General features: G+C 35.4%; 1 protein-coding gene across 3 annotated transcripts in view; it reads right to left on the reverse strand.

The window, feature by feature from the left end:
• Nucleotides 1-15,786, reverse strand: part of Dnah3 (dynein heavy chain 3, axonemal) — a 567,072-nt gene that overhangs the window by 114,723 nt on the left and 436,563 nt on the right. For all 3 annotated transcript variants that reach the window (XM_081731270.1, XM_081731268.1, XM_081731267.1), the window contains exons 53-54: nt 4,600-4,748; nt 2,957-3,190 (exon numbers count right to left, since the gene is read on the reverse strand). In XM_081731270.1, the coding sequence (XP_081587396.1) occupies nt 2,957-3,190; nt 4,600-4,748 (383 nt within the window). The remainder of the gene's footprint in view (nt 1-2,956; nt 3,191-4,599; nt 4,749-15,786) is intronic.

Raw genomic sequence — 15,786 nt, forward strand, 5'->3', positions numbered from 1 at the left:
CTTTTCAGATGACTGTCATATCGACACATAATAAATGAAAAAACAGTTGAAATATTTTAGATTTTCCTCAAACCCTCTGCAAAAATTTGGAGTCAGCCGTAGAAGTAATTATAAAACATCAGTTTAAAACCGTTGAGTAATTTTATTGTTATGTCCAACAGTTGAATCTAGTTATGCTCAATGTGACTTCAGTGAGAAGAAATGTGAGAATCACTTTTGCTACTTTGCAGGAACTTGTTCATTTTTCTCAACAAGTCCACAGCATGCAAAACTACTTGACGATATCGCAAAGAAAAGATTTCCCCGTCTGTATCTACTAGATGGAACTTTCGATCAGGCAGCGTCAATACAATTTATCCGTACCGAAAAGAAATAATTCAATGTATGAGAGAGATTCTGAAGAATGAAGACACTAAAAATTCGAATATCATCGGGAAGGGTAGAGCGCATATTGACACTCTTATTAAGTGTGGCTTTCTGTTTTGGCTACCTCTGCTTCACAATATCATGTCTTATGTTGACATTTTGTATCGTCAGTTTTAAAGAAAAAACATTGATGTGGTCAATACTCAGAGGTATGTGTCATCTTTTGCAGAAAGTACTGAAAAAATAACAAATCGATAACAGCCTTCTGTTTTGCCAGGGACACCGAAAAGAAGAAACACTGACAACACACAACTAAATATGGAAACAAAAGAGGTTTGTGATGCTTTTATTAGTAATCATAAGCAGAGATTTAGTTTTCTGGCTATCTTGTGGCAAGCTCTTTGTTTTGTAATGCAAAGTTCGTAGAATGCAGGAACAAATTTCCAGAAGAAATAATATAAAAGCTTGCAACCTTTATTCATTTGTCAACGCAAAACAGTTTTGTCTTTAACTTTTCACAATACACAACATTCCTGAGTTTTCGTCTGGACCAGTTAGAGCATTGAAATTTTCCAGACAATAATTTTGTGCAAAGCTTTTTTTGAAATATCCAGACTTCTGAATGTTTTGTTCAGTATTTCAATGACTTCATCGGAGCAGAGATCTTCTCTAATTTAAAGAGGATAAACACCTTCCTTTAGAGCACCGCGACAGAAGAGAGTCTACCTGCGCTAACGATGTTATCTATTGAGAGGGATTTGGTGAACAGCATTACAGGTTTGAAACAGCAAGTAATGAAAAAAATTGCAGCTCGAAAGAATGAAGGATGGACTTCCGGTTTAAATAAGGTATGATTTCTTTAATTAAATTATTTAGTTTAGTTTAGCCCATGCGTACATATATTTTTCTTCCTTTTCTTTTTTGATGTTTCCGCAACGCCCTCTTATAACATATGCTATATTCTATTATATTTATCTCTTCTTCAACAACATCGTTATAGGAATTTTGCATGTAAGTAACATATAAACGTACACTGATCAGTGATTGTTTACTTTGCTTGGAACAAAATAGGAAATATATACTAAATCAATAACAGTGAATGTTCTTAAATCAATAAACATAAAACTAGAGCTTGAAATTGTATCATATTTTCTATATATTAAGTGGATAAATGGGTCCAATCGGACAATCAATAGACGGACTATGCACGCTCATTTCATCGTGTACGTTTCAGAAGCCGACAACCCACGAAAGTATCACTTCTTACTGCTCATCATCAGGGATAAGGTCTTGTATGAGACACAATACACCGTGACTGCACCCATTGATAATTGGAAACGAAAAGCATATGATGATGAGTCTCGATTCCGAATGCATCCTGCTGATTCTAGGCTACAAATATGACATCAGATAATTGAAACATGCAATCATTGCGTCAGGTTAGAACTAACAAAGTCATGGGAGCTTCGTCATGGTTTGGGGTTGTTTCCTTGGCAATGTTCGGGAATTTTGAGACATGTGCCATGCATACTCATTCCATCGAATACGTAAATATGCAGGTAATCACATTTCTTCATCATTTTCTGCCATCCTTATGAAGACAGAGTGTACCAGCAAAACAACATCTCCTGTCACCTATCCCGGTTGGAGGAACATTCCATTAATTTCTTCCTGCTTAAATGGCTACCGAGAATCCCGAAATGTAATTCCGTTGAAGAACTCGGATAGTCCAGAAAAAGATCTGTAAGCACTTCATCCACCACCGGCGTCCTTACCTAGTTTGTAGAAAATTCTGGACGATGTTTCGCAAGCCATACCTCCCGTCTACTTTCGTAGAGATGCTGAATTCATGCTTCGTTGTGTGGTAACCATTATTAAGACCAAAGGAGCAGCATCTCGTTGCGTATCTTTAATTCAGTGGAACTTCAATGTATTATTATTACAGTGCTGTCAATTTCGTAACAACAAATTTCCCGCCTGGAGACAACTAATTTCCGGATTAGATCCAGAATTTCCCGCCAACTAAAATAAACACTTCTTTTGGCCATTGGAACACAGCAGTGATGCCTATGTGAGTGCCAAAACACAAAAATATCAGGGGCACTATTCTGTATCAGTTTGTGTCAGGGCAATGCAAAATTTGGGTTCCTGACAGGAAACTAAATACATGCTACAGATACGAACTGTGTCTGGACACATCTATTGCAGAATTAAATTTTCATTAATGAGATGTAGAAAATTTAGAAGTGTAATGTATAAACTGCAGACTATCATAACGGTTTCTTTAAAAGCTGAAGAGGTGAAAATATATACGTACTAGATTCTCAAAAATAGTACTAGAGAATGAACTTTTTGTCATATGTACTTAAGATAAAGAGGTAATTTTAACAACCGTTTCTGGGAAACTGAGAAATTTTAACGACCGTTTCGAGCGAATTAACTAAATTATACTACTGTTTACAAAAACAAGTAAATAAATAAGAAAAAAATCTACTGGAGGCAGAATCGGAATTAAAACAAGAGCTTTAAAAGCAAAGAATACAACAAACACAAAGAAGGTATAACCAAAGATAATAAAGGTATTTATTACCTTTGACGAGGATAGTATCTGAATAGCTGTTTCATCCTCCAAAATGTTGCCTTCTGAGGATAAAACCATTAAAATTTGATCTTCGATTTCCTTTAACTGTCTCTTGTTGTTGGCGCTATCAACGATTAGTTTGTTTTTCAGTTCTTCTAGTTCAGGTCGTTCTTTGGCTACCACAATACCCAATAACTGATCTTGCAAACCCATTGGGGTTATCATGAAATTCACTAAAGTAACCTGCAAATGAACAGAAAGTATGAAATATGACTCGAATATATATACTACGAATAGCAAATGCATATGATTCATGACCAACTTGCAATTTCATGAAAGTTTGGAGTGATTTAGTATAACTTGAACTTCACTGAACTACTTTTTGAACAGAAATAAATGTTGGAGACATTTGAAATACATTAGAACTATTTACTTACAGAAGCTATAGGGTACAAAATCATAAGTGCTTCACCTTGTGGTTCCATGTTCATTAATTTAATTGAATCGTTCTTTGTACTTTGGGAACGTCATCGGCACCATTTTTATTACTGTGTCATCTGGTCCTTACTTTTACAACTGTTATTGTAATTTTTGTTTTCTTTTAAAAAAACAATTAGTGTAGAGTATTCCATGACTTAATTTGGTTTCTGATTACTCTTAATAACTTTCTCTGTATTTACAGTCAATTCATTGTTTCTAGGAAAACACTATTCACATTAATAACTTGTGCGGGATTCCATAATATGTCTTTAATTTTTTGCTCTATGTGATTGTCTCTCAATTAATTTTTGACTGTTGTAAACACTACTTCCACTGACAGGTTTAACACTTCGTAAACTTTGTTTAATTTTAGAACTTAGGTGGTTGAACACTTATTTTGGCTTGTGTAGTTTGTCAATCAGATTTCTTCTGAAAGCTAGTTCTACACTTTTTGTGGGATCAAGTAGAAGTTCCGAAATAATTTTTAACTGACAGTTCTATTCCAAATATAGACAATGTGCCCAGATTCAAGTTTTGAAGCAATGTAAATATCCTCGGAAAAACAAGTTATCGTTGAGATCCTGCTAATCTTCTGAACGGTCAAGTTATATAAACCGGAAACGATTAATTATTTCATTCAATATTATCCCTAATCGACATGCCTACGAAAAAGTCTCCACTTGGCGTTTTCACCTGATCTTGCACTAACAGACTACAGTCTTTTTCGCAGCCAGCAAAATCACATTTCTGGGGAAACGATACCAGATGAGGATGACATGAGACGAGTAGTGACACAGTTCCTTGCCTACACAACAGATGACTTCTTTCATCGGACAATTCTACTATTACGTCTATAATAGCATTATGTACTATTAGTAAAACTATAATAATCCCCGGATGTTTTAAACTTAACTACCAAATAGGGCAAAAAATTAATAACATATTGTGGTATTCCGCATAAATTATTAAGACTATATATACTTTTCAACTGTTTGTTTTAGAATCTTCCTCTTTCCTTTACAAAAATAAATTCAGCATGCCTTTCTAATGTGCAACCTGTTTTAGTTATTCTTATTTATTCTCATTTTGACTTCGTTTCTAGTATTTCTGAATCTCGCATTAATGATTAATTCTTAGAAGTCGTATTTTGCATAAACAATTAAATATATTACCTTCACAGCTATTTCAGGTATGTAGTGAGGATTACGTAGCCTAGTGATGATATAAAAGCGAAACTGAGGGGAGTATTCGACAAAATTTTCTCCAACTTTCATGCAAAGTGTACCAGATTGTTTAAATATCAGTCTTAGTAAAATTGGCTCTGTGAAAAGATAAAATAAAATCACATTAATTGAAAAGAATGCAAATAATAATTAAAATATATATGTATATTGCACGCAATATTTATGTGTATTGTAAAGCAAACTTAATCAAACAACCAGTGAGTAGATCTCCTTCACAAATAATTGCCACAAGATAGCTGATACTCAGGGTTAGGAATAAAAATTAAACTGAAAATTACTCCTAACCTATTGGTATTACGCGCATACTATAATGATTCATAATACGCACAGACTACGCTACTATAAATGATTCTTCAAAAGTATTACACGGGGAAACATAAGAGACATATGAAAATAATCACAAACTCAAGTTTTCTGCATTCTCTACAAATATTCTATACATGCCCCTTTGATCACACGACACATATCCAGACGACAGTCGACCTCCCTCCACATATTTTGTAGCGTTATCCTGTTAATGGTCTGCACTACAGTATCAATGCGTTCCCTGAGCTCAATTATTGATTATGGTAGTGAGGATAAGTAAACAAGGTCCTTAATGTAGCCCCCAAAGGAAGAAGTCACAGGGCGTTAAATCAAGTGATCTGAGAGACCAAGGAAACAAAGCTAGGTCAACCTCATCAACATGCTCAATCAAGCGATGCGGAAGTTCATCACTTAGATGTTCCAACGAGGGGGCACAACATTTTGTTGGAAAACAAAATCCCTGGAATCAGCAGCAAGTTGCGGAAACAACCACAACTGCAACATAACCAGTTACTTGTACAGATCACAGTTTTCTAACAAAAGAAAACCAGCCCATACACCTTTGCCTGTGATTCACCTTCGGCGAATCTCTTTCGACTATCACAATTGCACGTGAATTTTCAGTTCCTCAGAATCGTACACGATAACGATTCATATTCCTGAATAATTGGAAAGTTGCTTCATCGTTGAATATTAACTTGACGCCAAAATCATCATCCTCTAATGCTTCCTGCATTTTGATGTAAGAGTTCAGTTGACGAATATAATCCTTCGGTTTTAATTTGCTGCAGGAGCTGAACACGGTACGGTTTGAAATGTAACCAGCAACACAAAATTTTACATACAGTTTATATATATATAGTATTCCAAGTTCGCGACTTGCTCGGGTCGTTATTATTTGTGTACTACGCATGAAACTAGCTCTCACTCTCACCACTGTTTCGTCTGGTACTTTTGATCGACCGGTGCTTTTACCTTTACACAAGCAACCAATGTGCTTGAATTGCCGAAAAATGCTTTGTTTACATAAAACGTTCTTTTCCGTACTCTTTTTCGGAAAGCGCGTTGCACTACTATAACAGACAAACATCTCGCATATTCTAACACATAAAAACTCTTTTCTTGCTTTCCCTTCATTTTCGACAGGTAATAAGCTCGTGATGCCAGCTGAAATACACAATATGAACTTGGTGAGTTTGCGGTTATTTTCATACATATACAGGGTGGGCCATTTTAATTAATCCACGGAAATATCTGAAAAATGATAAAACATAGAAGAAATGTTTCAAGTACACGTTATATATTGCTAAGGGGGAAAACCAATTCTTCCAAAAGTACCCCTCCCCGCCCCCCGTAAATGGGGGTAACGGGGGGTAACTTTGAAATGTCAAATGGGAACATGGGTCGAGTAATACCTCGTTCGAAAGGTCTTGAAAAACTAAGTAACGCTGTACCAAAAGATGTTCCATATTGTGCACCACTTTCAAAATGGCCGCCATAATATGGTTCGGAAACTCCAGTACCAGTAGTGTGAAAACCATGGAAGGTAAATGAATGAAACAAAATTGAAATACGTAAATATCATAGGGCATATCGAACGGTGTGGTCCCTGTGATCCCAGTGGCCTCCCTAAAGGGGTCTTGGGGGCTAACTTCAAATTTCAAATAGTAACATGAGTCGAGTGGTACCTCGTTCGATAAATCTTGCAAAATCTAACATATTGCAGGAGAAAACGATTGATGTGAAATGGCAATGTTCTCAAAAAGCCGCCGAAACATAGTACCCGTGTCAGAGAAAAGGTTTAGTACCCGTAGTATGAAAGCGATTGGAGATAAATCAACAAAAGGAAAACTGGAGTAGTTAACTGACGTAAGGCACATCGAGAGGTGTTGTCGGGGTGACTCCAAAGGCCAACTGAAAGGTATCCGGGGCCAACATGAAAATTTCAAATAGCAGCTTGAAGCGAGTAACATCACGTTACACAGACAAATTAATATCAAACAGCTTCTGTAAGAAAATTTTCGACATGAGACACCGTTTTCAAAATGATCGCAAAGACATGGTGACTGTGTCTAAGAAAACGTCTAGTGCCCATAGTATGAATACGGTTAGACATAAATGAAAATGACGAAAATTAAATAGGAAAACCACGGAGGCGTTCCAAGGCTCGAAAATAATACAACAGAGATAAAAATATTAGAGTAAAATTGCCATAATGTATAGAGATAAATCCAAGTCCTGCAAAATAATCTTTCCCTGCGCTCTGTATGTGAGTGGGGTGGAAAGTAAAGTGAAAGTTCAAATGAGAACACTGTTCTGATTTGTATAATGACACACAAGAATTAAACCACAGAACCTTTATTGTTAACCATAATTTTGTGCAAGTCAGGTGCAAGTGCAATATCGATCACAGAATACAAACTTCTACTACTCACAGCACTGTTGCCATAACATGTATTTTTGAAAAACCCAACTTACAATACCAACATATCCCCTCCTCAATGTTGCAATTTTGATTTTAACACAAATTCAACATTGTACAAAACTGTTTTATTTTTACGCCTTGGAGTGGTTTTGTTAACATATCAGCTATCATTACATCAGTTGGACAATATTGAAATTTTACCTCCTTTTTACATTCCAAATCACGAATAAAATGAAATTTTATCTCTATGTGCTTGGTTCTGGGATTTATTTTGTCACTACTTATTAGTTTTAGACAGCTTTGATTATCCTCATTAATTACAATTGGTTCACAAAAGCTTTCATGCAAATCACTCAACAGATTTTTAAGCCATTTTGCCTCCTGACAAGCTTCAGACATTGCAACATATTCTGCTTCAGTAGATGACAAGGTAACACATGACTGTTTACGACTTGCCCAACTAATAATACCTCCAGCATATTTAAAAATATAACCACTGCTTGATTTTCTGTCAGTTAAATCGCCTGCCCAATTTGCATCTACAAACCCTATTAGTTCGCTGTTACATTCTTTCTTATTACCCAACTGCAATTTGTAACATTTGGTCCCTTTCAAGTATCTGAGAATTCTTTTTACTTCAACCCAATCTTGTTGAGAAGGATTATTAGTTTTTCTACTTAATATGGAAACACTGGCAGCAATATCTGGCCTACTATTATTGCTTATATACAGTAATGCGCCAATAGCCTTTTGATACAAACTTGCATCAACTTTACTTAATGATTCTACACATGAGACATTTCTAATGTAACCAGGATCTAATGGAAATTTTGACGTTTTTGCATTTTCTAGCCTAAATCTTTTTAGCACTTTATCGATGTAACTTTCTTGCGAAATGACAAAATATCCATCAACATTTCTGCTGATTTCGAGCCCTAAGTACCTGCTCAAATCGCCAAGACAATGAATCTGAAACTCTTTTGCAAGCAACTGCTGTGTTTCATCAATAATCCTATTATCGGTACAAGCTATAACTACATCATCAACATATATTAATACATACACATGAGTATTATTTACTTCCTTAGAATATAAACAAGGATCTGACTTTCCCCTCCTGAACCCATTATTTACAAGGAAATCATTTATCTTTTTATTCCAAGATCGAGCAGCCTGTTTAAGACCATAAATGCTCTTCTTCAACTTACATACAAGGTTTTCTTTACCTGGTTGCTCAAAACCTTCAGGTTGTTTCATATAAATTTCTTCTTGTAAGTCCCCATACAAAAAAGCTGTCTTTATGTCATAATGTTTCACTTCCATATTTCTCTTTCCTGCTACAGTAAGTAACACACGCAAAGTGGTTTGTTTAACAACCGGTGCAAAAACCTCATCATAGTCTTCCCCCAAGACTTGATAAAACCCCTGCGCAACAAGTCTAGCCTTATACTGTGAGCCTTTGCCGTCAGTATTTTCTTTTATTTTATAAACCCATTTGCTACCTAGTGCTGTCTTTCCTTCTGGTAATTTCACCAAATCCCAAGTTTGATTTCTGTGCATAGAACTAATCTCTTCTTTCATTGCCATCTTCCAGTTTTCTTTGTCCGGTCTACTCATAGCTTCCTGAAAGTTTCTTGGTTCTTCTTGTGTCATTACCACCACCTTCTCTGCATACCTGGCAGGTAGTTTTCCTTTGGTTGAACGCGATGATCTTCTCACTGTCTCTGCTTCTAAATTGTTACCGGTAAAAATTTCATCTTGAGCTCTTTCTCCATGGTAGCTACGGGTACTTTCTGAGGTTTCCAGAGTTTCACATGCTTCACCGTTATTTAAACTTAACGGTATAAGGTCATCATCTTCGTCTTGTAATACTGCATCCTCTTTGGGAAGATTTTGTGTGTCTAAGACAGTACGATCTTCACAGGTTGGTACTTCATGCGATACATTCTCAACAAAATGACAGTCCCTACTTATCACTACTTTGTTTGTAGTGACATTTAGTAGCCTGTACCCTTTTGTGTTTTCTTCATACCCAACTAAAATTAGTTTTCTTGCCTTGACATCTAACTTTGACCTTTGCTGATTAGGGATCATCGCATATGCAATACATCCAAAAACCTTTATGTGTCCAAGATATGGTTTCTTGCCGTACCATTTTTCATATGGTGTCACCTCACACGCTCTAGTGGGAAGACGATTTTGAAGATAGTTTGCTGTTAGTACAGCTTCACCCCAAAATTTATTTTCCATGCCCGCATCAATTAGCATACACCGTGCCATTTCTGTAATGCTTCGATTCTTTCTTTCCGCTACACCATTCTGTTCGGGAGTGTACGGTACCGTTTTTTGGTGAATTATGCCCTTCTGCTTAAGAAATGCCCGTAAACTAGTCGATGTATATTCGCCGCCATTATCTGTACGTAGCACTTTTGGCCTCTTCTGAAAATAGTTTTCGGTGAATTGCACATATTCTTTCAACTTTTCTTCAACCTCACTTTTGTTTTTCAGTAAATAAATAACAGTATACCTACTACAATCATCAATAAATGTTAAAATATACCTGTTTCCCCTTGGAGTTGGTGTTTGCATAGGCCCACAAACATCAGAATGTACCAAATCTAAAATTTCTTTGGCCCTATAGCTGCTTTCCGAAAATGGCTTTCTTGTCATTTTTCCTTGTACACAAACATCACATATCTTTTTAGTACCACATTGCTTTAATACTACCCCACAAACTGAGTCATCTTTAACCATGTTTTCAAGTACCTTTGGACTTCTGTGTCCTAACCTACTATGCCACACATGAATACAATTGTTTATTTCTCCTTGAGTAACCTTTAAAGCTTGTGTATCATTACTGTACTCTTGTTTACAAACATCTAGTTTGTACAAAGAACCGTTTTCTGTAGCACTAGCGATCATGCTGCCATTTTTCTTAATATGACATTTTTTCCCCGAAAAATATATATCAAAACCCTTTTTTGTTAGTTGATTCACAGATAAGAGACTACCATCTAATTCTGGCACATACAAAACATCCTTTACTACAACATTACATTTTCCATTTTTAGCAACTTCATTTTTGCACAGTAAAACACCTTCCCCAATACCCTTGGCTACTAACATTCGACCGTCTGCCAAGTAAATTTTACTTTCTGCATTATAGTTTAATGTTTTGAAAAATTGTTTATCATTTGTCATGTGACAAGTAGCAGCAGAATCTACATACCATTCACCTACATTTACTTCCCTTGCACTAGCCTTAAAACATACATATGCATCTTCACCTTCTTGTGTTTCTTGTGAACAATGCGTTTCTACAATCACTTCACTAGCACTTTGCACTTTGTTTGCCCTTGAAAAATTTTTCTTTTTACTACCGGTAGCTTTAAATTTTGCACAATCACGTTTGAAATGACCTGGTTTTTTACACCAGAAACACACACTTTTCTCTTCTTTTCCTTGCACTTTCTTCTTTGAGTCCACCTTCATGGCACTTTCTTCATTCCTGTTGTGACCTTGCACTTCCTTTCGCCTCTTGTACTCGTCTATGAGCTTTCCTTTGACTAATTCTAGTGTTAGCTCGTTCTCCGGACGTGTTTCCAATGCTGTTATCAAAGTTTCATAGCTGTCCGGTAAACTGCATAATAGCATCGTCATTACCAAATGATCGGCCAATGTCTCTCCTAGTCCGGTAAGCTGATCCACGATGTTTAACATATTATTAATATGTTTTTCCATGTCACCATTTTCTTCTAACTGCATACGACACAGTCTTTTCAGCAAAAACACCTTGTTTGTCAAAGTCGATTTTTCATGATATGACTTTAAGGCTTCCCAGTAGTCCTTTGCACTTTCCTGTCGCCGTAAATGAACTAACTGATTATCTTCAACTAGCAGTCCGATCGTTGCCCTAGCTTTCCCATCCTTCTTGCACCATTCTGCATCAGGAGATTCCGGTTTTGGCTTTTGTACGACATCCCACAGTTCTTCTTTCATGAGAAGCAACTGCATTTTATATTTCCAAACACTGTAATTGCTATTGTTTAACTTCGGAAACAAAATTTTTGCTGTGTCCGCCATCTCGTACAAGTTTTGCGCCAATGAGAAAAATAACGATCGATCCTAATGACTGCGAGACATCAAAATCACAAATACAATTTTAACAGTTTTAAACCACTTCATTTACATTTTTCTCGTCTTCACCGACATTTCACTGGGTTTAAATACTTATCTCTCTGGGGCCCATAACCACTGTTCTGATTTGTATAATGACACACAAGAATTAAACCACAGAACCTTTATTGTTAACCATAATTTTGTGCAAGTCAGGTGCAAGTGCAATATCGATCACAGAATACAAACTTCTACTACTCACAGCACTGTTGCCATAACATGTATTTTTGAAAAACCCAACTTACAATACCAACAAACACTACTTTAATTCGTAAATTAAGGCTAACCTTACAAATAGGTATGGTGTAGTTGAAATATTTGTTTGTAAGGATGACGCTGTAGTGACTAAAAAAAGAGAAACTTTTATGCAATGCGTGCTGGTTATTCAGAAAGCATTTCGGGGATATACGTACACACCGTTTCATCCCTCAAGCTCACAATATGACATGAATGCTAATAGTTAATCAAAATGTAACTGTGGCCATCCGCGTTAACTTAGTGCACCAATTCTCTATGCATGAAGTCTGCCTTCCAAACAGCATTGGGTAGGTCAAGCGTACGCCCGAACCGTTGTCCGGTCGGACATTGAAATTTTGAAATTAGACCACAAGACCCCTTCAGGGAGGCCACTGGGATCACAGGGATTACATCATTCGATATGCCCTATGATATTTACGTATTTTAATTTTGTTAAATTCATTTACCTTCCATGGTTTTCATACTACGGGTAGTGGACTTTCCGAACCATATCATGGCGGCCATTTTGAAAGTGGTGCACAATATGAAACATCTTTTGGTACAGCGTTACTTAGTTTTCCAAGATCTTTCGAACGAGGTATTACTCGACCCATGTTCCCATTTGACATTTCAAAGTTACCCCCCGTTACCCCCATTTACGGGGGGCGGGGAGGGGTACTTTTGGCGGAATTGGTTTTCCCCCTCAGCAATATATAACGTGTACTTGAAACATTTCTTCTATGTTTTATCATTTTTCAGATATTTCTGTGGATTAATTAAAATGGCCCACCCTGTATATATATATATATATATATATATATATATATATATATATATATATATATATATATATATATATATAAATATATATATATAATATATCATCTTTGTACTTGTAGTACTTTTGAAAATATATCCTTTTGAAAACGAATGAATCATTTATATTAGCCCTCTACAGTAATTAAAATATTGATAAAAATTTGCTTAAAATTATTTTAAGATTACTTAAAATACAATATCTTAAGAAATGGCACCATATTGATAATCTTCAGCCAGAATTTGTATAAAAAATTAATTCTGGAAGCAATTAATTCGAATTTAAAAGTTCACAGATCAAACTTTTGGCCAGTTTCTTGACTGATTAATAAACTTGTTCGATTACTTTGGAAATCATGGTTGATTAATACTAGACAGATATTCTTCTTAATTAATTACATATCAAAATAAAACATCGAGGATCTAATTTTGATAATGTTACATTAACTACAGTAAATGTAAAGAAAATATTATTATTTACTGGCGTATTCTTTCTTTGTTACAATTATCAACTTGAATTCTATTATACGGTCCTACCTTTATTATTCATGTATGGTTGCGAAACATGGTCGCTTACTCTGAGGGAAGAACGTAGACTGGAAGTATTTGAGAACAAGATGCTTAGACTAATTTCCGGACCCAAGAGGAATGGGAATAGGGAATGGCACAAACTTCATAAGGAAGAACTACATAATTTATAGGGTTTACCAAACATTGTTAGGGTCATCAAATCTATGAGGCTCAGGTGGGCAGATCGGGTAGCCAGGGTGGAAGAAAGTAAGTAGAAATGCTTTCAAAGTCTGAATTGAAAGACCAATCGGAAAACGACCAGTAGGTAGACCTAGGCGCAGATGGGAGGACAATATTAAGATGGATCTTGCAGAAATAGGAATACAAAACAGAAACTGGATCCAGTTGGTTAAGGATAGAAATCAGTGGAGAGCTTTTGTGAACGCGGCATTGAACCTTCGATTCCATGGGCCATAGAGTTACTTAGTTACTTTTATTATTCATTGAGTTAGAATTGTGGTACTAAGACCAGAAATTAGTAGTTACTTGATTAGTATTATGGAAAGTATCCAGGACAGGCTCTACCGTGTGTAACACGTGCATATAGTCAGGGTGGCAAAAATTTCGCATAAAATATACAAAATTGAAAAAATATATATAAACTACTTAAAATGAATATTTCTTGTTGGCTTCTGACTTCATGATAATGTTAATTAAATTTACTAATCTGACCCATCTATTTCCATATTACACTCACAAATCATATTTACGTTTCATTTATTTATATTTCCATAGCGTGGACAGAGGATTTATATCATACAACGCAACGTGACAAAGGAGATTGGTTATAGACTTGAGTGACTGCGTTCGAATTTCATTGTTGATGTGACTTTCCTACTTAAGTTTAAAAATGCGTATTATTGGCAAAGGTGGTAGTTCAAACTTATTTCTCAACAAACGTTCTCCCGACGATAGAATTCTTTTTATTAATAATTTATTATTATTACTAGGTATGTAATAATTGCAAATTTGGAGCGAAGTGATGGACTTTTATTGATTATTCATTGATTTTTTTTATGCATCAATTGTTTTCGTGAAAGAACATGACATGCAATAGTTGAAGTTGGCATATCAGCAAAAAGCATAATGGGTTTGAAAAACTGTGTTCCCAGAACAAAACAAAAAGGTCTTCTCCCTACTTCTAATGCTGAAAATTATATTTTCCATTGTTTACAATGAGAACCCGCGCGCCAAATTCTTTTCCAATGTTAAGTTTATGGGCATCCTGTTTTATGGTGATTATTCCTTAATGGTATTTTTGATCGGGATATGCGGCTCCTTATGACACTTCTTACGAGTACTCTCCAATCAATATGTAAAGTTTGGTTAAAAAGCGTTCAGGCATCTCGGAGTATCCGGACAAACAAACGCCTAAGTTGAGTAAAGAGTAGCTTCGGTTTGAAAAATTGGTTTCTAGAACAAAACAAAAAGGACTTTCCGCTATTTCTGATGTTAAACATTCTCTTTTCCATTGTTTACAATGATAATTCGTGTGCCAAATGATTTCCAATGTTAAGTTTATGGGCATCTCGTTTTTCGGTGATTATTCCTCAATGGTATATCCGATCACGACATGCAAGCCCTTACGACATTTATTGGGCGCTCTTGAATCACCATGTCAAATTTGGTGAAGAATAGTTCAGGCATCTTGGAGCAGTACCCGGACAAACGGATGTCTAAGTCGAGTAAAGAGGAGCTTAGAAGAATAAACACAACTCATATACGTTTTGTCACTTTCTTAACTGAGTTTAATATTCACTCATGAGAAGCGTACATAACAAGATGTCTATCTATACACACTTATTTATTATGTATCCATAGCAACAACTCTTTTTTTCTAATTTACGATTACAAAAGAATAATCTCTTGATATCTCTATATATCTTTCTTTTCTTTTCACATAATACTGTTCCACTAATTCGCCTCTGATCGCCTTTTTAAAGCTGGCACAGATTGCCAATACTATATACAACAACATAACAACGTTATCGTTGTAGAATGTCGTCCGAACGGGACTTCTGTAATAGTTTCACTATGAAGGAAAGAACCCTGGATTAAAGTTCATGAAACACCTACCTTTTGAATAGCCCTCGTATATACTCAATATTATTTTTAATACAAATATTTTACTCTTCAAATATATAATATATTATAACATTACATTATTAATATGTCAATTTACAATTATCATCAATGGGCCTATTCAAAATTTAAATCTAACTAATAGTTTCCTTCATGTTCAAACAACATTAATCACATCTTTAAAATATTAAATACTAGTAGAATCACAAAGCATTAGAACATATAAACATATGGAAAATTAAGAGATTCAATATTCATTATTCATATTCTTTCCATAAGTTGCATCTGTTTTATATATGTGTCATTACCTTGATGTGTTTACATTAAAATTATGATCTTTTATTCTTGAATATTTATAATATTCGCATGAAATTCGCATAGAATAAAAACACGAAAACAAGAGTAGCGTCTTACAATAAAGCTTTTAGATACTTTCTTAGCATGAAACACAAATTAACATTTCCTCAGTTAATACTATAAAAGGAAATTGCAACAAAACTATA

This window comes from Thermobia domestica, chromosome 11 (assembly GCF_964235325.1).
Source record: "Thermobia domestica chromosome 11, izTheDome1.hap1.1, whole genome shotgun sequence".
Lineage (NCBI taxonomy): Eukaryota > Metazoa > Arthropoda > Insecta > Zygentoma > Lepismatidae > Thermobia > Thermobia domestica.